The sequence below is a fragment of the Mustela lutreola genome, chromosome 5, assembly GCF_030435805.1.
Source record: "Mustela lutreola isolate mMusLut2 chromosome 5, mMusLut2.pri, whole genome shotgun sequence".
Taxonomy (NCBI): domain Eukaryota; kingdom Metazoa; phylum Chordata; class Mammalia; order Carnivora; family Mustelidae; genus Mustela; species Mustela lutreola.
The window spans coordinates 88,197,959-88,221,970 of NC_081294.1; the positions used below are offsets into that span (position 1 = coordinate 88,197,959).

At 41.2% G+C, this 24,012-nt stretch overlaps 1 protein-coding gene across 1 annotated transcript; it reads right to left on the reverse strand.

Moving 5' to 3' along the window:
* Nucleotides 1-3,722: 3,722 nt before the first annotated feature.
* PLK2 (polo like kinase 2) lies at nucleotides 3,723-9,701 on the reverse strand. Its single transcript, XM_059175037.1, has 14 exons — nucleotides 9,308-9,701; nucleotides 8,639-8,746; nucleotides 8,378-8,494; nucleotides 8,047-8,176; nucleotides 7,729-7,816; nucleotides 7,164-7,259; nucleotides 6,857-7,055; nucleotides 6,617-6,764; nucleotides 6,173-6,270; nucleotides 5,741-5,870; nucleotides 5,257-5,497; nucleotides 5,005-5,134; nucleotides 4,643-4,753; nucleotides 3,723-4,508 (listed from the first exon to the last, which is right to left on the reverse strand). The coding sequence occupies exons 1-14, from the start codon at nucleotides 9,575-9,577 to the stop codon at nucleotides 4,317-4,319; spliced, it is 2,058 nt and encodes a 685-aa protein (XP_059031020.1). The 5' UTR covers nucleotides 9,578-9,701; the 3' UTR covers nucleotides 3,723-4,316.
* Nucleotides 9,702-24,012: the final 14,311 nt, after the last annotated feature.

Below are 24,012 nucleotides of genomic sequence, written 5' to 3' on the forward strand. Positions count from 1 at the left end.
CCCGCCCCTCACCCTGTTCTTTTCCTCCTCCAAGCTTCTACTGCCTGTCAACCTCCTGCTTAGAGAACCACAGCTCTTAGCACTTTGGTCTCTTTGGGACTGACTGATGAAAAGAGAAGGTAGAGATGGGCATGAAATTAATGGAAGGCAAAAGGAAGAAGAAAGGTAGGTCATTCTTGGGCTGTTAAAGCTCAGATGCATCCCTTTCCTTTCCCTGCTTTGTTTTACAATATAAGAATGACCCCTGCAACTACATTTTTTGGGCTCCTTTTCCCTTGGCTTCCGGTTCATTCGGTCAGTAGGAGACTGAAGAGCAAAAAGAAGGAAGAATCCAGGATATTTTGTCCCCATTCTTTCTCAGCCAGATTTGTGTGGGAGTCATCTTAAGTCGTGACTACCTCTGTTTCATGATTTCAGATCCCTGGTAGGCAGTAACTGGAACTCTGCTTTCTGCCATAGAGCCCCAGTTCTGAAGTGCATTATTACCACTTTCCCTCTGGGGTTCTCCCAGCCGCAGGAATAGTAGTGGTTTCCTGGACTGCCTCACCCTCCCCCACCCCCACTAGGCTCTTCCTTCCTCTTTATAACCAATGACTGTCATTAAATTCCTTCTCTTTGGAAGCACTAAAATGATTTTTGTATTCCTGACTGGACACGACTGACACAGAGAGACCGGAAGGGGGAGAATGAGTCAGGTGTTTCTTCCCTGGGTAACCAGGGTTACTGCTGTTATGGGTGTGGAAGGAGGCAGGGGAAATAGAAGAAGAAAGGGAGCAAATATTTGCTGAGCACCCTTGGTGTGCAAGTGCTTTATGATCATCTCCACAGATGAGGAAGCAGAAGCTGAGACGTCAGGTATTTATGGGATCACATTGTTAATACATGGCTGAACAGGAATTTGAACTCAGAACTGATTCTGAAGCTTTTCCACTGTAGTGTGCTTCTTCCCTAGCAAACGTAGGGTTACTTTCAAAAATTGCTCTTGAAGGGCTGAGGGGACAAAGATATAAAAGCAGTAAATGTCAGATAACGTGGGATCTGGGCTCCTGCCATGGCCACACTGAAGTTAGCTGAAGATAGTTGTTACTATGCATCAGAACAAGTTAATCTTTAAAAATTGCCTTTTGTCTCAGCATATACTCTGCCAGGATTTGGGCTGGCTAACTGAGAAGCATTCTTGAGGTTCAAAGCTGTTCATTAAGCATATTTGCTATTTTGGAATTGTTTTTATGGAATTCAGGGGCCTTTTGTATAGGAAAGTATAATTTATTTGGGAATTTCTTCTCCTTCCCTCACTGCAAAGGTTCATCAACACTGTTACATTTTATATAGCTGGACTTAGTAAAAAAAAAAAAAAAAAAAGGAAGAAAGAAAGAAAGAAAGAGAAAGAAAGAAATATCTAAGTAGAGGGGATGAAAGAGACTCACCATCCTATGTGCTCACATCTACTCCTATGATATTACTTCAAACCTGGTTACTTACAAATCTTGCTTCTGTCCCCTGTTTTCTGGACCTCTGATGTCCTCACACAAGTCTGATTGAACATGTCCTATACTCACTGTATTTTCCTGAATACGTGGTTCTCCCTTTTATGTTCCTAATTTATTTCAGTTACTGGCCCCATAGAACAACATGATACCTCCCCTTGACTGCTCAGCCAGTCATCCCAACCCTCACCCACTCCCTCAGACTGCACATTCAGTCAGGTGCCAAATCCTGTTAAGATCAGCTAAGTCACTCCCAAATCTGTCTTCATTCATTAATTCATTATCTCACTACTATATGGCAGGCCTGGGATTCAGGTGTGGGAATACTGAAATAAACCAGATAGGCTAAAGGAGATACTTCCTGCCTAATTCTGTATGCTCTTTTTCAGTTTGCCCTTTCTCACCTGGGTCCCACCATTAATCTCTCTACTGTTCGGGTTGTCTTTCTCTATCTTCTTCCCAACCCATTTTGCCTATGCCCCTAGAACGCATTTTGTAAAACTAAAATAGAAGGTCACTTTCTTCCTTAAGTTCTTTCAGTAACTACACATAGCCTTCAGTGCAGCCTGAATGCCTTGGCATGACACAGTGGGACACATCACATCTGTTTCTTCCAGCCTTTACCTGTGATGCTTCAAAGCCCCACACGCACTCCCGCAAACTCTCTGACATCTGCGTCTGTTACTTCCACTGCTTAGAATGCCCTTCCCTGTCTCACATTTCTGTTTAACCCTCACCCATTTTTCTAAACCCAGTAAGAGACAGTCGTCTTCTCTGGAATCTATTCTCCAAGTCCACCCTATGCCTGGGGCTCCTTCCTTAGGATACCTGTTCTTGGTTCCCACAACACTCAGTGCATACATACCTTTATCATAATATCATGGCACACTTATCAGATTAGTAGGTAAATGCACTGTCTCCTCCACTGTGTTGGGACTTCCTTGAGGGCAGGGAGAGGCTCGGATTCATCCTGCATCTCCAGTGCCAGCCCCGGATCTGCACATGGTAGATGTTCAAGAGTGAATAGGTAAATACTTTATGAAAATGTGAAGTAATGTACACTGTCAAACTCACAAGGAAAGACCATTTCTTCCTCTTTACAAACTCCTATTTTTTTCTCTGCTTGTAAGAATAGAAACAGATCCTGTTTTTGCACTCCTGCCTATCAGTGTAGTTATCTAGTCTTCTTTCACTATTAGTATAAGCCCTTTAACTACAGTGAAGTTGGGACTCCAACTCCACTGAGAACTCCAGCCAGTCAAGTTGTTCTGGGACCTGTTAACTATCTCCCACAAATTCCCCAGATGTGACTGATTTATTAACAAGGTAGAAGAGGTACAGTGTTTGTAAGAATTTTAGAAAAATGTGAAAGTACCACCCACATTTCTATACTAGTACAGGATTCCAGTGTCCACAGAGCCTAATACATTAGAGTGCTGCTTTTTGCAGGACAGTATTTTCCTTACTGGGATTACAGTTGAACAAATACGTATTTGCATCTCATACAGGTCACTGGAAGTTCAGAGTAATAGAAGGAGCAGCTTTTCACACCTGCCCAAGACTAGCTCCCACTGAAAAACATTCTCAGATTGGCCTCTTGGAGAGTTTGACAGTATAAATGATGGGCTTAAACCATAGGTTGATTCCTTGACCATTCCTCATCCACCATGCACCCACCAGAAGGAAAATAAAATGACTTATTTACAAAGTACTTCCCACTACTGAATGGTGTTCTTAGTACTGCCAGCGGCACCGGAAGTGTTTAGGCAGGTTTAAGCTGAGTAATACATTTAGGTGGTGCAAGTACTATAAAGCATAGAGTTTTGCCCATATTAAGATAAGCTTCCTGTACCTACTGACACATAACAGAGGTCTGTTTACACAGGATGACTCTGGCTTTCAGCTCCAAGCTAAATGAGCTTTAAGGAAATACTTCAGGGGAATTGGCTGTGGATTTAGTAGGAGTGCTAGATTTGGGTTGTTAACAAGAGTAGTATTTTTGTTATAATCTTCTCTTCTCAAGCTAGATCTACCCAAAAATGTTAGATTGTACTTCAGGTGTTAAGGATTTACTTCCTAAATTAAAAATTTTAAAAAAAAGAAACAAAACAACAACTAAAAAATCTAACTTTCCAGCATGCTTATATATTTGATGTCATGCCGGAGTACCAAGAATCCGTGATCAAAGAGTGTTGCAATGCAGTGATGCACCATACCAAAGACAGGAGACTGCTGTTTTTGCTTTTTCATACTCTTTATTGCCAACAGTTTAAAATGGTCAACATAAAAAAAAAAAGACATTTTGATAATAAATACTGCTCTTTTGGCTGTAATAAATAAAAAGTTTATTAACAAGGAATGCACTTTTCCAGCCACAAATGTCTTCAAAAATTAACAAAAAAAATTATATATGGCCATAGTTCACAGTTGAGTAGCCAAAAGCTGCTCCAATTACAGCCTTTAAACAACATGGGAGCTTCCTCCCTTTCCCTCCCCTTTGGGAAGTATATTCACAGTTCCAAGTCCTCTGTCTGAAATGCTCTCAACAGAGAGAAGAGTCAATGCACCTTTCTGCAAAATTGTCTGAAACACCTTTTAAAACAGGTACGTCAAGGAAAACTGCATTCTGGTTCACTCTCAGATTGTCCAAAGTTCAGAACTGTATGCCTCAGCCTGGTCTGGTTCCATCTAGTCCTCAGGCCCTAGAGGAATTGTTTTCGTACCACCACCTGTCCATCTTTTTCAACATGCTGTAGACCATCTGACTGGCTTCCCTGTAGATCTCACAGTGGAAAAGAGGCGTCCCATAGGGTCCATTCAAGAAGTCTTTCAATTACATCTCTGTAAGAGCATGTTCAGAGCATATTCCATTCGATGTTTTAATTCTAACGAACAGCCAGACATCAGCAGAGTTGTCAGTCTGAACGTTGTAGATATCCTGTCCTCATTGATGTAAGTGAGAAGATATTCTTCATTTTGGCTACAGATGATTATTTTCGTATGATCATGGTAGAAATTCACCTTTCAAAAGGAGACATAGACATTAGACATCTCTAAACATTCAAGAATTAGACAACTGTGCCCAACAATTAAATGGCTGGATAAAAATCACTTTTTGTGACCTAAATACACACATTGCTGAAATGTTCACTTACCTGAAAGGTACCATCATTGAAGAGCATCATTAAGGCCTTATCAGATTTTAGCCACTGAAGGAGGTAGAGCCGAGGTCTTCGAATATCAGTAACACTAGGCAGATCTCCACCCTAGAAGAAATTGGGAGGATAAGTGCCATAAAAATTTTGCAATTTCCAGTTCTTCTAGCCATATGCCTGTCCAACTTGGGTAGGCATCAGAATGGCCTTGTGGTTCCTGGTCCCGCCTCCCAGAGATTCTCAGTAGAGCTAGGGCAGGACATGAACATCTGCACTTCTAACTAGCTTTGGAGCTGTGCATATGCTACTCATCTGTGGACTATACTTCAGATATCACTGCCCAAAAGCCAGGAGGTACTTACATCCATGAGGTTCTCCTCCATGTAATGAGAGAAGTATTTGAGCACCGTCACTTGACTAATGAATTGTTCAGGGGCATCTGTTGCAGGGAAAACAGAGCACTGGCCAAGCTCTGCATAATAGTGAACTGTTCTGAAGAACAGGAACCATAGGGAGACAAGAGAAACAAAACAGAAGCAGTTAGTCACTGTTTTTAGGTTTCTTTAGTGCAAGACTAAAGAAGTGACAGGACTTCATTAACTGGATATACTTACTTTTTATCTGGAAGCAAGCTCATGTGAGCACCATTGTTGAAAAGGACACCTACAGTGTGGTCTGAGAGCTGGTACCCAAAGCCATATTTGTTAGAGTAATCGACCCATTTGGTGACCCACTGAAAAGAAGTGCTCAGCTGCTCTTTGGGAATGCAGTCAGCTTCTGGCATGTTTTCTAGACATCCTCGAAGAACTCTTGCTACTGTGTCTGCAACACTGCCCATGGTACTGTCCTCAAGGCCTGAAAAGTCAGGGGAAAAATATAAAATAATTAACAATAAGACCTTAGGCGTTGGTGGCTGCTAACTTTCCCTCCACGACTTCAAAGGACAGAAGTCTCGAAACTGTTCCTTGCCTTTTCCCAAATCCTTTGATTTTGCTGCTTCTATGTTAAATTGGGCCACAAAACAAATGGACTCCACTTACTTAGTATTAAGCACTGGCATTTATAGTTTCATGTAAAATGCCATTGACAGCTACTTACATTCACTGCTACTGCTGCAGCTGCCAAGAGTCCCTCGGACTATCATGCGAATAGCATCTCCAATCTGCTGCTTATTTTCTACTGCAGGTGTTCCAGATCTGGCGACTGTAGTGGTAGGTGGCTGGAGCTCCTAAAAAACACAATGAGTCAAGCATCTACAATTCATTTAAGATTGAGAATTCTAGGTTAAGGTGAGATTGTGGCAATTGCTGGGAAAGCTGATCAAAAAGCAATGGGCACAAAAGGTGTTTCAGGGATTCAAGTGTATGCATTATTAAAATGAAAAACAAAATATTTCCTTTTAAATGGATGGAAGAAAAGCTTTAAGTTTTAAACATGTTTGAATCGTAATAATCATAACCCATGTGATGATTAGCAAAGAGCAGAAATGACACAAAGTGTTTATATCTATTTTATTATTTTCCAGCATACCTCATCTGTCCTGTGTTTGCTGGGTTGCTGAGTTATTGAAGTCTTTTTCAAATCATGCCTAAGCTTGTAAATTTCTTCATCCTCTTTAGACACTCTATCTGTAAATCAAAGACAAGAATTATGAGCATTAGTCTATGCTAACAAGGTAGGAACAGAGCTAGCCACATTTCCTCCTTTTGCATTAATAACCAGCTTATGAGCATTCACGGCAAATCCGGCATTTTATCATTACCATCAGCTGCAATTATGCAAGAAGCACACTTTGTGTATGAAAAAAAAAAAACCTATCCATCACATTTTGCAGTGCAGATTTATCATGCTATAAAAAGTTTAACAGTATTCAAACATACCAACTGTTATGCTAACATAAAAACATTCTTTTAACTAAATTATCAAATTTAAATAAAATACTGGATACAGAAAAGCAGAAGTCTTATAACTTACTATGTGTGTCAATATATCTTGCTTTGTCTTTTTTGCCACCAAAAAGAGCAGCAGCTGCTTTCTTAAAGAAATTCTTAGCTGGGCTTGACAAGTGGAAATCTGGAACTGTATGACAACAGCTAGAAGAGAGTCTGTCTGGAGTGAAGCCCTGTGGAGTACCAGAAAAGATTTTTAGTAACCAGTTGGTTGAATAACTGTGATCAATTGAACAGACTAAAAAGATACAAGAAACATGCCAACCTGCAAAAAAAATTCATGTCGAATGATGTCATCCAAACTGGGACGATCCTCTGGATTCTTGGACAACATGCTAGCTATTAGGTGCTTAGCAGGAGCCAGCAATGAAGATGGCATTGTATACCTTGCTTCTCTTATGCACCTGTAAGTTTCTTTCAAATTCGTTGTTTCAAAAGGGGGTCTTCCTAGTAACATTGTATACCTGTGTGCAAAGAAACACTTCTTCAGGAATGGTAACAAAGCAACTCTCTTTGACTATTAAATTCTAAATACGAATTTGCTTTTTTATAATTTTGGTACCTTTACTTACATTACACAACCTAAGGCCCAAATGTCTGATTCACAGCCATGTCCTTGCTTGTTGAGGACTTCAGGAGAGAGGTAATTTGGAGTACCACATATTGTTCTGGAAAAACAAAACAGGAAGATCTCATTAAGAATGGTCCTACTGTCTACACTTAGTTCTCTGGATAAAAACCTCTGAAATATTGTATTCCTATTTAATTCCTATTTAGAAAAATTTGACTTTTTAATTTTTGGCATCTCAATAATTAATATTTGACCAACTGAATAATTTTTTTAATATGTGCCCGGTTTTCTTCAGCTACATGACAAAGTGTTTTTAACCAACTGAGACCAAATACAGCATAGCATTTGTGTAACATGTCAGGCAAACATGAGACAAATTTCTTTCATAATCAACTCATAGGCGTAAGGTACTCTGCCTAGTTCATAGTGGGCACTTACTCTTTCTATGGATTAACATTATCATGGTTTGTGGATGTTAGTATCAATGGACCTTCTCCAAAACATTTGGAAAAAAAATAAGGGCATCTTTGTAAAATCCTGTCAGGATGTATCTTTCTGACTCTTACCTCCTTCTGTGTTCCAAGGGTTCCAGCCTGGCTGCCAAACCGAAGTCCCCGACTTTTAATTCCATGGCTTCATTAATAAAAAAGTTCCCTGGACGATAAACAAAACAAAACCTGAATCCCCTTGAAAATATGTTCTAACCAAATACACACACATTCTTTGGAGGCAGGCAATCGGGTGTTCACTATGAAAGTCACCGATTCAAAAAGGAGATTGCATAGGCTAGATCCCAATTAAGAACATTAATACATAACAAGGAAGACAGAGAAGAAAACACCTCTCTTTAAGGCAAAAGTCAGTGTTTGGAATAAAGGGCTTACCTAGTTTGAGATCTCTGTGTAAGATTTCTTGTTCATGAAGGTACTTTAGTCCGGACACAATCTGCCTGAGGTAGTATCGGACTTCTGGCTCTGTCAACACCTTCCTTGCTTTCAAGATATGAGCCATGGACTAGGAAGAGGAGAAGGGAAAAAGAGAATCTGTCAAACAAAGTTATCAAAATCAGTAGTTTTCCTTTTGCAGGTTGAGTGATGAAAATTAACACTGCAATATAAGAATTCCCACCACAGCTAAAATCCCAGATAAAACACAATCTGAATCCCATTTCAGTTTGGGGGAAGCAAATGGACTCAAACAGGAGTTAAAGCTTACCCTTCTACTGCAGTATTCCAAGAGAATGTAAATGTTTTCTTTGTCCTCAAAGTAGTGGTAAAACTGCACTACATGCTTATGATGAAGGATTCTGTGAAGCTCTATTTCTTTGTCAATCTGAAAGAAAAAGCAAGATAAGGCTGATGAGCCTCCTGTCACCTTCTGTAAGCCAGTTGCTTACACATGCAGAAGACATTTTCTTAACAGGGAAGGGCCATCCCTGCACACAAAGAAAATACTTTAGTCAACAGTCATACACACCTTTTCCCTTTGATGAGGTTTAGCTACTCTGCTATGAGGAATAATTTTTGCAGCATAGACTTTGTTGTTTGTCAAATCTGTCATCTCGTAACATTTGGCAAAGCCACCCTGAAACAAAGCCGAGACAGTATTGAGTGTGGCAGAAAAATGGACAGCAGATATTTTTTAAAATATTTTAAAAATTAGGGAAGCAAAATTACGGGGTAGGGTGGACAGACATGTGCTCTGTACTTTTTAAAAGCTCCTTTAAGAAAGGAAAAGCATTCCTGAAAACAGTGAAACAGTTCCCCTTCTTCCTTTACAAAGAGGAGCTTTATGGAGGGGGCTGGGAGCAGGGAGATGAAAAATGATGTCTGAAGAGACCGGTCAGGAAAATTCCCTGCGGAGCAGGTGGAGGAAGCTGGGGGCTGGAGCAGACAGCCCTCGCTTCTGGCCTCACCATCTATTTCTTTGGGCCGCGGGAGGCACTTGGAACCCTGGCTAAGGATGTAAAGCCGATCCGGCGCTGTCAGCGTACAAAAGCCAGAGCAGGGCAGGTGAACACCCACGTCCCGCCGAGATCGGAGGACCCGGAGAAGCCAAGACGCTGGGACTCGGGGTCCAGCCGGCTCGGGGGCTACCCGGCAGACCTCCCTCCCGTCAGGAAGCCGGGCGCCCGCCGCTCATCACCTTTCCCAGCACTTTGCCCCGGCAGTAGCGCTTCCCCGTCGTGGGGTCCACGATAATCCGCGAGATCTCGGCCCCCGAGTGCGAGTGGTGGTGATGGTGGTGCGGGGCCGCCGGCTGCCCCTGCGCCTGCGGCTGCGGCGGCTGCGGCTCCTCGGGGGGCTGCTGCGGCCGCTTCTTCTTCGAGTCCCCGCCACAAGCTTTGCCCAGCGCCTGCTCGCACATCTTGGTGCTGGCGGCCGGCTGGTAGGTGATAGTCCGCAAGAGCTCCATCGTCGCCTCACGGCCAAGCACCTCCGAGGTGCGGACACCCGTCCGAGTTGGCCTTAATCTCGAGCCCCCACCTCCAACAACGACCCGCGCCCGACGTCCGCTTACACTTGTGAGAGTGCAAACGCTCGGCCAAGTCTTATATACGGCGAAGAGAGGGGCGGAGAATACAAACGGGATGCGACGTCACAGGGCGACGCCCCGCCCGCCGGCCGCCGGAGCGCGCGACTCCCGTCTGCAGGTTGGAGCTGGCCGGCCGCGTCCCGCTGGCGACCGGCGTGGCGACGGGGACGGGCCGACCTCGGGGAGAGCTCGCCGCTGCGGGCAGGCCGGCAAAGGAGTGCGGCGGTCCCGGGACCGCCACCCCATTCACTCCTCGAATGCTCCGAGGTTCTGGGTTTGAAATGGAAACCCGAAGGCAGGCGCCGGGCCCTAGCCCCTCCCTTAAGTCCGCCCTCGCCCCGCCCCTCTCGCCGGGTGTCCCCGCGGTGAGCTGTGGGAGACCAGCCCGGCGCTCTGCTAACGCGGGTCCCCTCCCCCGCACGGTCCTTCCTGACCGCCCCGCAACCTCACGCCTCCAGTCAGGTGTGACTGTGTCCGGAGTCCCCTGCCCAGGCACGTGAGGCCTCACCCTGCCGTCTGGAGGCCTCGGCTCGCTCCCGCCGGCCCCGCCGCCGTCCAGCACTGCTTCCCGGCGTTCTTACCCCACCAGCTCGCTTCTGGTTGGGGCTGCGAGGTAGCCCTGCAAAGCTAAGCGTTTTGGGCTCCCCGCCGCTTCTAAATGAGGTGGTCCCAGACCCTGGTGTGACTGTTGCCGACTCCCGCTTAGGCCTGTTTCACCTCTGCCCATCACTCTAGAGCGGGTCTTTATAAGAGGTCAGGCCCTTAATCTTGGATAAGGAGCCCGCGCCCTGGCGAAATCCTCCCTCTTCAGGTTGCTCTAGGACTGGGGAGCAAGGCCGTCATCTCCTGGGCTATTCCAGAAGTGCAGGCACTGGTCTGAGTGGGCAGTGGTTAATAAAGACACCAGCCTTCTTTGACAGTAAGTTGTGTTAAAAGCGCTTCTGGCGCTAATTATGGTTTACAGTTGGAAGTCATCTCTCACTTCTCATTTGGAAGGGGTTAACATGATGCGTCCTTTAAAGGCTCAGGAAGTCACCTGGCTGCCCTGGTGCTGGGGGAGGGAATGCAAGGCCTCCTTCCCTGCAGGGGCATTGGTAGCATGAAGGAGGAACAGAGGCCAATGAGCTACAACATGGCTCATCTTGGCTGACCCAGGAATACCTTTTCATCCTGCTCTAGTGCCAACAATGTAACGTTTCTTGAGCGCTAAGGTGCAAGGCACCATGTATAGGTTTCTGAAATGCCTCTGTCATCCTGCAACAATTGTGACTGGGAAATACTGCTGTTCCCACTTTACAGACGAGGAAACTGGGGTTTACTGAACTGTTCCATGGATAGGTTAGGAGCCCATCCAAGGTATGTTACTGAGCAGTAGACACATGTTTTTGCCACAGTTAACAAGATGTGCTGAACTATTTTTTGATACTAAATGCCAATGTTAGTGACATTACTGGGTTAGATGAACCCCTGGAAGGTACTTACAGAAAGGGTCTCCTCCAGCCCACTACCAAGTTGAGGTATCCAGGGCATGGATGAAACAAGCATTTTCAGAGACATTTTGTGTCACACACTTCCAGCCTAAGGGAGGAAGGAGGCTTCCCTGGCATTACTGAGTAGAAAGGGAAAGGCTTTTTGATTCTTTGAACAGCTGAGGGCAAGCACAGGCATGTTTCTCCTAAGTGAAAGTAGACTTCACTCCCAAGATGATCAGGGCTGATAGCAGGGGGTGGGGGTGGGGGTAGAAATGAAGATTTACATAATCCTCCCCTTTAATAACCCTGGGGGTGACCTTTGCTCCCCAGATGGATGCAGACCTGTTCACTACCCTGCCTCAGGCTTGCTGGTTAGAGAAGACCACCTGAACTTCCAAGCACATTTTACACCACACTTTTCCTTTATTGGTGGATAGTGAACTTCTTCATTTGTTTATGGCCTTCTAAGAGAAAAGGACTGTGAAGCACAGATGGTCAGGGTAGTTTTCATTACTATTTCACGTGTTTAGTTACCATATACTCTTGTCTGTATTTTTGCCAAATGTACTTCAGCACTCGATGGACTGTGGAATATTCCATATGAAATTCAGATCTACCCTCCAAAACGTTCTGGTATTGACTAAATAAGGTGAACAGTGAAATGTGTGTTCTGAGAGCCTCTGGCCCACTGCGAAAGTCAGATTTTTTGGTTTGTGGTGCCACTACGTGGACAGAACCAGGATTGCAGCCCATGCCATCCGTGGATCCGAAAAGGAAGCACTTTCCCTTGGAGATCATTCTTTAATTACAAAATATGATTACTCTGTAGTTCTTTGGCTTTAATGCAGGTACAGTTAAAATCCCCGTGTGATTTCCAGTGACACCTGGCATGCTGATTCTAAACTTCACAGGAAAGTGTAAGTGGTCCAAAATAGCAAAGTCCCTTTAAAGAAGAAGGTGGGAGGCCTTTCCCTACCAGCTGTCAGGACTTACAGTGAAGCTGTAGCAAGGAAGAAAACGCAGCTCTCTCACAGGGATAGGCTGATCAGTGGGAGATATAGAAGAAAGTGTCTACAGATTGGCCCATATGATATGGCACTTTGATATAGGACCAAAGAGTCATGACAGATCAGCGAGGAAAGGAAGGACTGTTCAGTAAATAGAATTGGAACCAATGATTTTTCCATGTCAAAACAAAATAAAATCCCCATCTCCCACTGGATGAGTTTTCCAGGGCTGCTATAGCACACTACCATGGACCGGGTGGTTTAAAGGACAGAAATTTTTCTCACAGTTCTGGAGTCTGGAAGTCCAAGGCCAAGGTGTGGGCAGGCCTGGATTCTCTTGAGACCTCCCTCATGGGTTGCAGATGGCTGCCTTCTGGCTGCGTCTTCACATGGTCCCCTGTGCACTCCTCAGGCATCCCTGGGGTCCCCTCGTATGCCCAGGTTTTCTGTAATAAGGATGGAAATTAGACCGATTAGGGTTTCACCCAGATGCCCCCTTTAACCTTAGTTAACCTCTTTCATGACCGTGTCTCCAAGTATAGTCACAGTCTGAGAGACTGAGGGTTAGAGCTTCAATATATGAATTTTGAGAGGACATAGCTCAGCCCACAACACACACTGTATACAAAGTCTACTCCACTGGAGTAAACTTAAATTCAAGAACAAAACATAATCGCAGCAAGTATAAGCAATCAACTTTCTGAGTATAGGGTAGGGAAATTTTTTGTTTTGTTTTGTTTTTAAAGATTTTATTTATTTATTTGACAAAGAGAGAGATCACAGTAGGCAGAGAGGCAGAGAGAGAGGGGGAAGCAGGCTCCAAGATTTTTTTATTTTTTTTTAAGAAAATCAAAATATGGGCGCCTGGGTGGCTCAGTGGGTTAAAGCCTCTGCCTTCAGCTCAGGTCATGATCCCGGGGTCCTGGGATTGAGCCCCACATCGGGCTCTCTGCTCGGCAGGGAGCCTGCTTCCCCCTCTCTCTCTCTCTGCTTCTCTGCCTACTTGTGATCTCTGTCTGTCAAAAAAATAAATAAAATCTTTAAAAAAAAAATCAATATGTAATTGACATGTAACACTGTATTCATTTTAGGTATATAATATGTTGATTTGATGTATGTAAATATTATGAAATGGTGAACACAGTAAGTTTCCATCACTATAAATCATTTGATTTTTTTTTCTTTTGATGAAAAAGTTTAATATCAACCTTCTTAGCAAATTTCAAATTTATGAACAGTATTATTAACTGTAGTCACCATGCTGTACATTACGTCCCCAGGACCTATTTATCTTGTAACAGAAAGTTTGTATCTTTTGATCCCCTTCACCCATTTTGTGCTCCTGACCCCTACATTTGCCAACCACCAATCTGTTCTCTGCTATGAGTTTTGGTTTTTTTAGTTTCCAGATCATACAATATTTGTCTTTCTCTTTCTAACTTAGTTTACATAGTATAATGTCCTCAGGATGCATCCATGTTGTCACAAATGACAGGATATCCTTTTCCTTTTTTTTTTTATCACTGAATAATATTCCATTGTACATATTTGCCAGTGACATTGTGTTTATCCATTCATCTCCACTGATGGATGCTAAAGTTGTTTCTGTACCTTGGCTATCATGAATAATACTGCAGTGAGCATGGGAGTACCAACATGTCTGTGATTGTGATTTTGTTTCCTTTGAATATATACCAAGAAGTGGGATTTCTGGGTTATGTTATACTCCTATTTGCAATTTCTTGAGGAATCTTCATATTGTTTTTTACATAAGTTGTACTGGTTTACATTTCCCTCAAGAGTGTACAAGGCTCCCTTTTCCCCATGTGCTGGCCTGCATTTGGCATCTTTTGTCTTTCTGAAAGTAGACATCCTAAGAGGTATGATGTGATATCTCATTCTGGTTTTGTTTTGCATTTCCTTATAAGTTATGATGTTGAGCCCCTTTTTTATGTACTTGTTGACCATTTGTACATCTTTGGGAAAATGTTAAGATCTTTGCCCGTTTGTAATTGCATGTTTTGGGTTTTTTTTTTTTTTATTGTGATTTGTTTTATGAGTTCCTTCCATATTTTGGATATTAACTCCTTATCAGGTAAGTGGTTGGCAAGTATTTTTTCCCATTTCGTAGGTTGCCTATTCACCTTACTGATAGTTTTCTTTGCCATGCAGAAACTTTTTAGTTTGCTGTAGGCTGATAACATTGTTTATCTGTATCTTCTTTGATTTTTTTTAACTGCTATTTTTGAAACAAAATTTCTCTATTCCTTGTTCATTGTTAAAAATTTGAAAAACATAGAAACCTTAAAGGAGGCAGTATTGGTAAGATTATACTTTAAAAACTCAAAAGATACAATGAGCAACCATCCTGAAGTGGTCTTCTCCCCTACTCCTCTATTATGGCTTTCTTGGCATATCATCCAAGTAGTGATATCATCCCTCTGCTCCCCACACAGATGGCTGCTCTCAATAGTCTTCAGTGTCTCATATCTTGAATTGCTCTTTTGGCTGTCGTTTCAACCCCAGTGATCTGGCTAGATGCTGTTGTACTTGGTATTCTATTTTTTTTTTTTTCATCACTACTGCCCAACTTTTTGAATGTTCTAAACAGACTCTTAACTCTATATGCGGAAACTTTATTCGCAAAGCTTACTATCTAATTATTATTTTCCTTGACCTTTCTGCAACATTTGGCACTTTCATTGTCCCTCTTCTTTGCCATCATACTTGACTCCTAGTCCCGTCTGCCTTCTCTTCTGGTTTTCTCCTCAAGGCCTCACTCTTTCTGATCCTTTTCTCTTTCTTCAGGCCCTCTCATTCACAGGACTTCAGATTTTTGGTCAACATACTAATAAAATAATTCTGAAAATTATGTACCCCCCCACATGTTTTTAAGTTGATAGGTAAATTTTTATTAAGATTGGGGTCATAAATAATATGATGTCTGAAACAGTGGTTGTTATACATATGCCTTAAGATCATTTTTGCAAAAACTAGAGAGTTGCATTTTCATTTTGTGGGAGATGTGCACTGTGTAGTTTAATTGGCAAATAGTGTTTTCACTTTCAAACTGAGCAGTCAGATAACTTTGTGTTCTAACTCAAATAAATATGTCAATACCTGTCTTTGTGATAACCATATTCCTTCTAAATTCCAAGTCTTAAAGAGGGGAAAAGAGAGAAAAAAAAAAAAGAAAAAGAAAAGATGTGACATGAGGTCTTGCCTTAGCTTTGCCACTTAGAAGAAGCTTCTTACAGAAGCTCTGCAGTCTCAATATTTCCCTTTTCATGGTGGAGTGGAGGATACTCCAGAGGTGTTTACACCTAGAGGAAATGAACAAGAGTAAAATTCTGAGTATTGGGATGCATGGATGGACGATGGGCAGATGAGAGATACGCTCTCTTATTGTAAAATGGGAGACGGGCAGTTGTGAAAGGAAATTTGGGAAAGGAGAACCTGCAGACAGGGAATTGTCAGGCAGATCAGTTTTAGGAAAGAGTTTGTATAATAGCTGGGAATTTAGAAGTTCGTTGCCTTGAAATTGTCAGTCTGCTCCGTTACACCTTGAAACATCTTCAGGTGTATGTATGTCTTCATTTGAATTGGCTATTCTAAAAAAAAAATAATAATAATTACTTGTTATACTCTCTCTCTTTTTACTCCTGCAGACTTTATTCATTCTCATAAATCCAATGATCACCTCTAGGTGGATGGCTCAGAAACCTATTAATCTCTTCTCTCCTTTACAAGCACCAACCAGATGTTTCTATTTGAAGATCCCACATTCAACAGGATATCACTTCCTAGTCAGCATGACGGTGAAACATACTGTAAAGTTGTTTCTTTCTTGAAGTACCCCCAGCCTAAGATAAAATTCAGCTCTGTCACCAACAACCTGGTTGTCCCTGACCTGAGCTTGCAGTGGGTGAAGGTGAAACCCCAGTCTTCTTCAGGGCCTTCTGTTTCTGCCCAACCTCCGGGTGATTCAGTGAGCCTCGTGCAGATTCCAAGCAATTATTATCTTTTTGTGAGAAAAGAAAAGAAATAAAAGTATGTGGATACAAATATATGTGTATATAGATAGATAAGTAGATTGGTAATTGGATATAGACAGACATATCTGCTGATACCTTCAGTAAGAAACTTCAAGGCAAACCAGACACTAGTGAAAATATTGGTTAGGGATGGGGATAGAAGCATAAACAGTGTTAAATGAGCAGAAGTAGAAGCAAGACTTCTCGGAGTATGCTTTTATATAAATCATGAGTCATGTAAATGTTTTACACATTCAAAAGAAGCATTCCCCAAAATTGAAAATACTTTAAAATGAAACATATTAAGTGTATATCAAAATTTAACAGACCCCTACAGAAGAAAGAACTACTTTAAATGGCTGGAATATGGTATTCTTGCTGAAAACCCTAGAAAGACTATATTCTTGGGAGAAAAAGAACTTCAAAGTCAGTGGTGTTATTGTTAATAGTAATATTGATATTGTTATTTGGAAATCACTTTCTGTATAGTACAGAGCTAAAGCAAATAAATGATTATGTTACTATTAAAAAAAATTCTCATTTTAAGAAATGAGTATAAAATCAAAAGAAGTATAGAAAACCCTGTAAGCCAACTTGTAATTGACAAATGTCTATTTAAACTCTTGATTTTAGAGTATGTGCTGACAAAGTGAGCACTAAACTCTTGATTTGGGGGGAAAAAAATCTCCTACCTCTATTGTCTGAATGAACCTGCATTTAAAAAAAAATAATGACTATAACTGATGAGTACACTTGACACATAAAAATTCATGAGGCCAAAATGATATTTTCAAAAAATTAAATATGTAAATAAAAATTTCTTTGCCCACATTGGAGATGACTATTCCAACAAATCCTAATTCTGAAAATCGGTAATTATAGGGAGAATCTTAACTTACTCTTGTACTTCAAGGTAACAGAATAACCCCAGCTAATGAGGATATTTTTTCCAGTTTTATTGAGGTATAGTTGATACACAGCAGTGCATAGGTTTAAGGTGCACAGTATAATGATTTGACATACAAATTTCATAAAATGATTACCACAATAAGTTTAACATCCATCATCTCACTTAGATACAAAATAAAAGAAAGAAAAGAACACTTTTCTTTTCTGATGAGAACTCTCAGAATTTGTCAATTCTGTTGAGTTTCATAATAGGTGACCCTTGAATAACATGACTTTGAAATGCGTAAATCCAATTATATGCAGGGGATTTGGGGGAGGCAAATATAATACAGTACTATAAATGTGTTTTATCTTCCATATGATTTTCTTAATAACATTGTCTTATTTCTAATTGATTTTATGTAAGAGTATAGTTTGCAATACATATAACCCACAAGATATGTGCTGATTGTGTTATCAGTAAAGCTTCTGGTCAACAGCAGTCTGTTAGCAGTTAAGTTTGGGGGAAGTCAAAAGTTTTTCATGTGTCTGTTGGCCATCTGGATGTCTTCTTTGCAGAAATGTCTGTTCATGTCCTCTGCCCATTTCTTGATTGGATTATTTGTTCTTTGGGTGTTGAGTTTGCTAAGTTCTTTATAGATTCTGGACACTAGTCCTTTATCTGATATGTTGTTTGCAAATATCTTCTCCCATTCTGTCAGTTGTCTTTTGATTTTGTTAACTGTTTCCTTTGCTGTGCAAAAGCTTTTGATCTTGATGAAATCCCAATAGTTCATTTTTGCCCTTGCTTCCCTTGCCTTTGGCGTTGTTCCTAGGAAGATGTTGCTGCGGCTGAGGTCGAAGAGGTTGTTGCCTGTGTTCTCCTCAAGGATTTTGATGGATTCCTTTCGCACATTGAGGTCCTTCATCCATTTTGAGTCTATTTTTGTGTGTGGTATAAGGAAATGGTCCAGTTTCATTTTTCTGCATGTGGCTGTCCAATTTTCCCAGCACCATTTATTGAAGAGGCTGTCTTTTTTCCATTGGACATTCTTTCCTGCTTTGTCAAAGATTAGTTGACTGTAGAGTTGAGGGTCTATTTCTGGGCTCTCTATTCTGTTCCATTGATCTATGTGTCTGTTTTTGTGCCAGTACCATGCTGTCTTGATGATGACAGCTTTGTAATAGAGCTTGAAGTTCGGAATTGTGATGCCACCAACGTTGGCTTTCTTTTTCAATATCCCTTTGGCTATTCGAGGTCTTTTCTGGTTCCATATAAATTTTAGAATTATTTGTTCCATTTCTTTGAAAAAGATGGATGGTACTTTGATAGGAATTGCATTAAATGTATAGATTGCTTTAGGTAGCATAGACATTTTCACAATATTTATTCTTCCAATCCAGGAGCATGGAACATTTTTCCATTTCTTTGTGTCTTCCTCAATTTCTTTCATGAGTACTTTATAGTTTTCTGAGTATAGATTCTGTGCCTCTTTGGTTAGACACATGAAAAAGTGCTCCATATCACTCGGCATCAGGGAAATACAAATCAAAACCACAATGAGATATCACCTCACACCAGTTAGAATGGCTAAAATAAACAAGTCAGGAAATGACAGATGCTGGCGAGGATGCAGAGAAAGGGGAACCCTCCTACACTGTTGGTGGGAATGCAAGCTGGTGCAGCCACTCTGGAAAACAGCATGGAGGTTCCTCAAAATGTTGAAAATAGAACTGCCCTATGACCCAGCAATTGCACTATTGAGTATTTACCCTAAAGATACAAACGTAGTGATCCAAAGGGGCACATGCACCCGAATGTTTATAGCAGCAATGTCCACAATAGCCAAACTATGGACAGAACCTAGATGTCCATCAACAGATGAATGGATCAAGAAGATGTGGTATATATACACAATGGAATACTATGCAGCCATTAAAAGAAATGAAATCTTGCCATTTGCGACAACATGGATGGAACTAGAGCGTATCATGCTTAGTGAAATAAGTCAAGCAGAGAAAGACAACTATCATATGATCTCCCTGATATGAGGAAGTGGTGATGCAACATGGGGGCTTAAGTGGGTAGGAGAAGAATCAATGAAACAAGATGGGATTGGGAGGGAGACAAACCATAAGTGACTCTTAATCTCACAAAACAAACTGAGGGTTGCTGGGGGGAGGGGGTTTGGGAGAAGGGGGAGGATATGGACATTGGGGATGGTATGTGCTTTGGTGAGTGCTGTGAAGTGTGTAAACCTGGTGATTCACAGACCTGTACCCCTGGGGATAAAAATATATGTTTATAAAAAATAAAAAATTAAAAAAAAATTTTTTACACAATTTTTTAGCTGTGTGGGAAAGGGGCCATGGCCTCTAAACTCCACTGTGTGCACCAACGGTATATCACACAGCAATGTCAGCTGTAGTGATCATGGTGTACCTTACATTCCTAGTACTTATCTTACAACCAGAAGTCTGTACCTTTGACTATCCTCATCGAATTTCTCCTCCCTCCCATCCCCTACCCACTGCCTCTGATGCTGAGGAAATATTTTTACAGGAGAAGGCCAACTAATAAATACAGAAAAGAATGGATAGGACGAGGAAATCACCATTCTGCAACTACATATGAAGTAACAGTCTGTATTAAGAATCATCAGGGTGGATGAAATCATTAGGCAAATGGCTGCTGGACAGATTTTCCCATGGGTTACCGCACAAATGACCTGCCAGTAACGTGCGAGGTAGAGGTAGGGGAGGTGCACCTTTATAATGGGGAGATCTGGCTGACATCACCATAACACAGAGAAAAACTATCTGGAATAATGGGGCACCTGGTGGGATGTCAAGGGAATTCAGTCTTCTCTGTGATGGATTCTTTTTTTTTTTTTTTTTAATAAGATTATTTATTTATTTATTTATTTGACAGATAGAGATCACAAGTAGGCAGAGGGACAGGCAGAGAAAAAGAGGGGGAAACATGCTCCCCGCTGAGCAGAGATTCCAATGCAGAGCTTCATCCCAGGACCTTGGGATCATGACCTGAGGCAAAGGTAGAAAATTTAGCCCACTGAACCACCCAGGTGCCCCTCTGTGATGGATTCTTAACTAAGAAATGTTCAAGGGAAACCTTAGTCTGGATTTCTAACTTGAAGTTCAAGGGAAGTGCAGAGGACAAAGGAACAAATTAAATGAAACCACCAGGAAAAAGTAAAATAAATTCATAAAATGAACATTTTATAATACATCTAGCCTGGTTTCTTCAAAAAGTCAAGGAGAGTAAGTAGTGATTCTTGCAGCTTAATTGAGTTAAGAGTCCTAACAGAATGCCTTCTGTTGTCTCTGATTGAAGACATTAGTTTGAACAAATGAGCTTTATAATGTCGGAAAATATGAATGTGAACTAGGTATTAAGGAATTATTGTTTATTTTTAAAAACATGGCAATACTAAGTATTTTAGCTGTATATGAGAATCCCCTCATTGTAAGAGATACATGCTGCACTAATATTCAAGGATAGCTTGTTACAATGTTTCTAACAAATTTTAAATGACAAAGGAAGGGCATATGTGTAAACAGTTGCTGGATTTGGTGGTGGATGTATGGGTACTGTACCCTTCTTGCCACAATTCTGTACACTTGAATTTTTTTCACAATTATGTTAAACAGAAATCACCTCCAAGCTTCCAGCTTTTCATTGCTGTTCCACATTGAGGACCCGGAAGCCCTATGCTTATATCTTCTCCAGGGCTTTGCTGCTTCCCTGGTGGCTGGAGATCCTGGGTTGTAGGCACCCCATTGAGCCTTCCAAGCCAGGTATGCTCTTTGCATCCCTGACCTCCCACATACTGAGTTAGGTATGAGTATGGAAGCAGGGATTGGATGGAAAAGTATGGGGAGATCAGTCTGGCAAAGTGGGTTCAGGACTTCTCAAAGGTAGCACATCACTTCCCACCCACAGAGACACTCACAGACAGTTTTCCAGGGCAGGACACCTGGAGCAGAGCATAGAAAGCTTGTTCCTGTGTGAAGATCCCTGGCCAGGTGCTGAGGGAAGCACCCTGCCTCTGCCCTCAGCCGCTAAGCTGCTGCTCTCTTCCCTCATGTTCCAAGTCCTGAGCATTTTCTCCACTGATTGGTGGTTATAACCTCCTAGATGCCACTCTTGTCTCTTCCTGCTTTCCCAAGTCAAAAACAAACCAAAAAGGCACACAAAAACAGTGCTTTCGTGTTCACTCTTCCTCCTTAGTAGTTTCATTCATTTTTGTTCAACTCCTTTCAGTAAACCAGATGCTGGAGAGCCTTGGTTTAAATTTCTGTCCATTCCTCTCACCTTTGCTAATGCTTTGTCTTACCTCTTCCTTTCTTCTGAATCTTAAGTAGTAATTAACCCTATTGATCTCTTACTGTGTGTCAAAAACATGCTTCTAGCACATTCTGTGCCTTGGCTGATTGAATCATAACCTAATAAAATAATCTACATGTTATGGAAGAGGAAACTGAGGCATAGAGAGGCTCGGTAATTTATGCAATATCAAATCTAAGATCTAGCTACTCTTCTCAGTAGTTTTATATTTATGCATTGGTTTATCTGGAAAATAATTGAGTTCCTACACTGTGCCATGTATTATTGTAGACACTGGAATAGAGCACTGAAGAAAGCAGGGTACCTATCTTCACAGAGCTTTCATACCTCTGTCAAAGAAAAATAATAACCAAATAGTTAGAATATATAAAGCAAGGTATGCATCAGAAATGTTGACCAGATGGTAGTAACAGGAGGGTGGACAGGAAGGCCTCTTTGAGGAGCTGCACCTTGTCACTAAAAAAATGTATTTTTATCTGTATTTTTCAATAGGTAATCTGTTTTCTTACTTTAAACATTAAAACCTATAAAAAAAGCTATCAATTTTTCCTCCTAGAAATGTGATGCTTTATGCATATTTAAGGCTGCAAAATAATTTTTTTTTCCTTCCCTTTTGTCTCCAAGGCAACATACTTTACTCTACCATATGCTGTCCTACTTGCTTTTCATAATATTTATTTTGGAGACCTTACCACATCCATACTTCAAAAGCCTCACTTTATTTTTACAGTTGCCTATGTTCTCGTCAATATGAATGTACCATTGTTTATTTAATCAGTCCCCTTGCTGGAGGTGCTTAGGTTTGTTCTAGTCTCTAGTTGTTAGAAACAATACTGCAGTAAATAACCCTATGCACCAGGAGTTGGCAAACCGTTTCTACAAAGGGCCAGATAGTAAATATTTTAGGCTGTGTAGGCCATATGGACTCCGTCACAGCTATTCAACTCTGCTGTTACAGCATAAAGGGGACCCGAGACAATGTATAAGCAAACAGGTGTGGCTGTTTGACAATAAAACCTTATTTGCAAAAGCAGACATTGGACTAAATGTGGCCATTGGGCTGCTTTATTTGTTAATGCCTGTTATTCATCATTTTATATGTTGGATTGTCTCCACAGGATAAATTGCTAGAAGTAAGAATGTCCATGAATTTCTAATTGTGATAGATTCTACCAAATTACCTTTCACTGAGATTGAACCCATTTGCTTTCCCACCAGCAATATACCAGAGTACCTGTTTCTTCAACACTTGACCAATTTAGTATGTTCACACAAACCTTGAGGATTTTGCCAATTCCATAGGTAGGAAATGTCAGTATAGTTTTGATTTCAGTCTCTCTTCTTAGGAATGCAGATGAGCCAATAAAGGAACCATTTGCTTTCTATTGCCTAACGGATCTTTTTTTTTTTTTTTTTAAAGATTTTATTTATTTATGATAGAGAGCGCGAAAGAGGGAACACAAGCAGGGAGGAAGCCGGAGAAGGAGAAGCAGGTGTCCTGCTGAGCAGGGAGCCCATCATGGGGCTTGATCTCAGGATCAAGGCAGAAGCTCAACAACTGGGCCACCCTGGCACCCCCTAATTGGTCTTTTTTCTTTTTTTTTTTTAAGATTTTATTTATTTATTTGACAGAGATAGAAAGCACACAAGCAGGAGGAGTGGCAGGCAGAGAGAGAGAAGGAGAAGCAGAACCCCCATCAAGCAGGGAGTCTGATGCGGGGCTCGATCCTAGGACCCTGGGACTGCGACCTGAGGTGAAGGCAGATGCTCAATGACCGAGCCACCCAGGCGCACCCCCCCATGGACCTTTTTAACATCAACTTCTATAAGCCCTTAATTTAATGGGAAGATAAACCTTTTTGTGTGGTATGTTGGAGATAATTTTTCCAGTTTGTTATTTATCTTTAGACTTGACCTAACTTTTTTTAACAAAAAGGTTTTGTTTGTATAGAGTTGCATTAGTGGATCTATTATTTTGTGGATCTTGCATTTTGTATAATAGTGAAAAGATCTACCACACTCCAAGGCTATAATGAATTCTCCCATATTGTTGTTGGATTTCATATTTTGTATTTCAAACTTGAATCCATTTGGAATTAAGCCAGGTATAAATTAAGGATCCATTTTCTTTCTTTCCAAATATTAGCAAGTTGACTCTGTGGCATTTAGTTAATACTTTACCCAAATAGTGATTTTGATAGAGTATTTCATTTGAAATACTCTAGTATTTGAAATATTCTAGTGATTTCATTTGACACCTTCATGATATATTAAAATGCTATATACGTTGTGTCTTTTTCTGGAACTTTATGTTCCACTGATTTACCTTAACATTCATATACCAGGATCATGTTGTTTTAGTTACTAAAGCTTTATGGTATGGTTTGGTATCTGGTAAGGCTAATTGCCCCACCACCACCACCCCAGTCCTGCAGTTTGTCTTTACTTTTAAGGTTTTCTTTGATAATCCTGCTAATTTCTTATATAATCTTTAGAATCTTCTTGCCTAGATTTTTTTGTAACTTTATTTGGATTAATTTATAGT

Bases quoted from the DNA above. Each gene is read 5' to 3' on its own strand.
- PLK2 (XM_059175037.1), bottom strand. From the start codon at position 9,577: ATGGAGCTCTTGCGGACTATCACCTACCAGCCGGCCGCCAGCACCAAG. The intron at 7,817-8,046 runs GTAAGCCCTTTA...TTTATCGTCCAG, and splicing joins ACACAGAGATCTCAAACTAG to GGAACTTTTTTATTAATGAA. The intron at 5,498-5,740 runs GTAAGTAGCTGT...CTGACTTTTCAG, and splicing joins CTGCAGCAGTAGCAGTGAAT to GCCTTGAGGACAGTACCATG.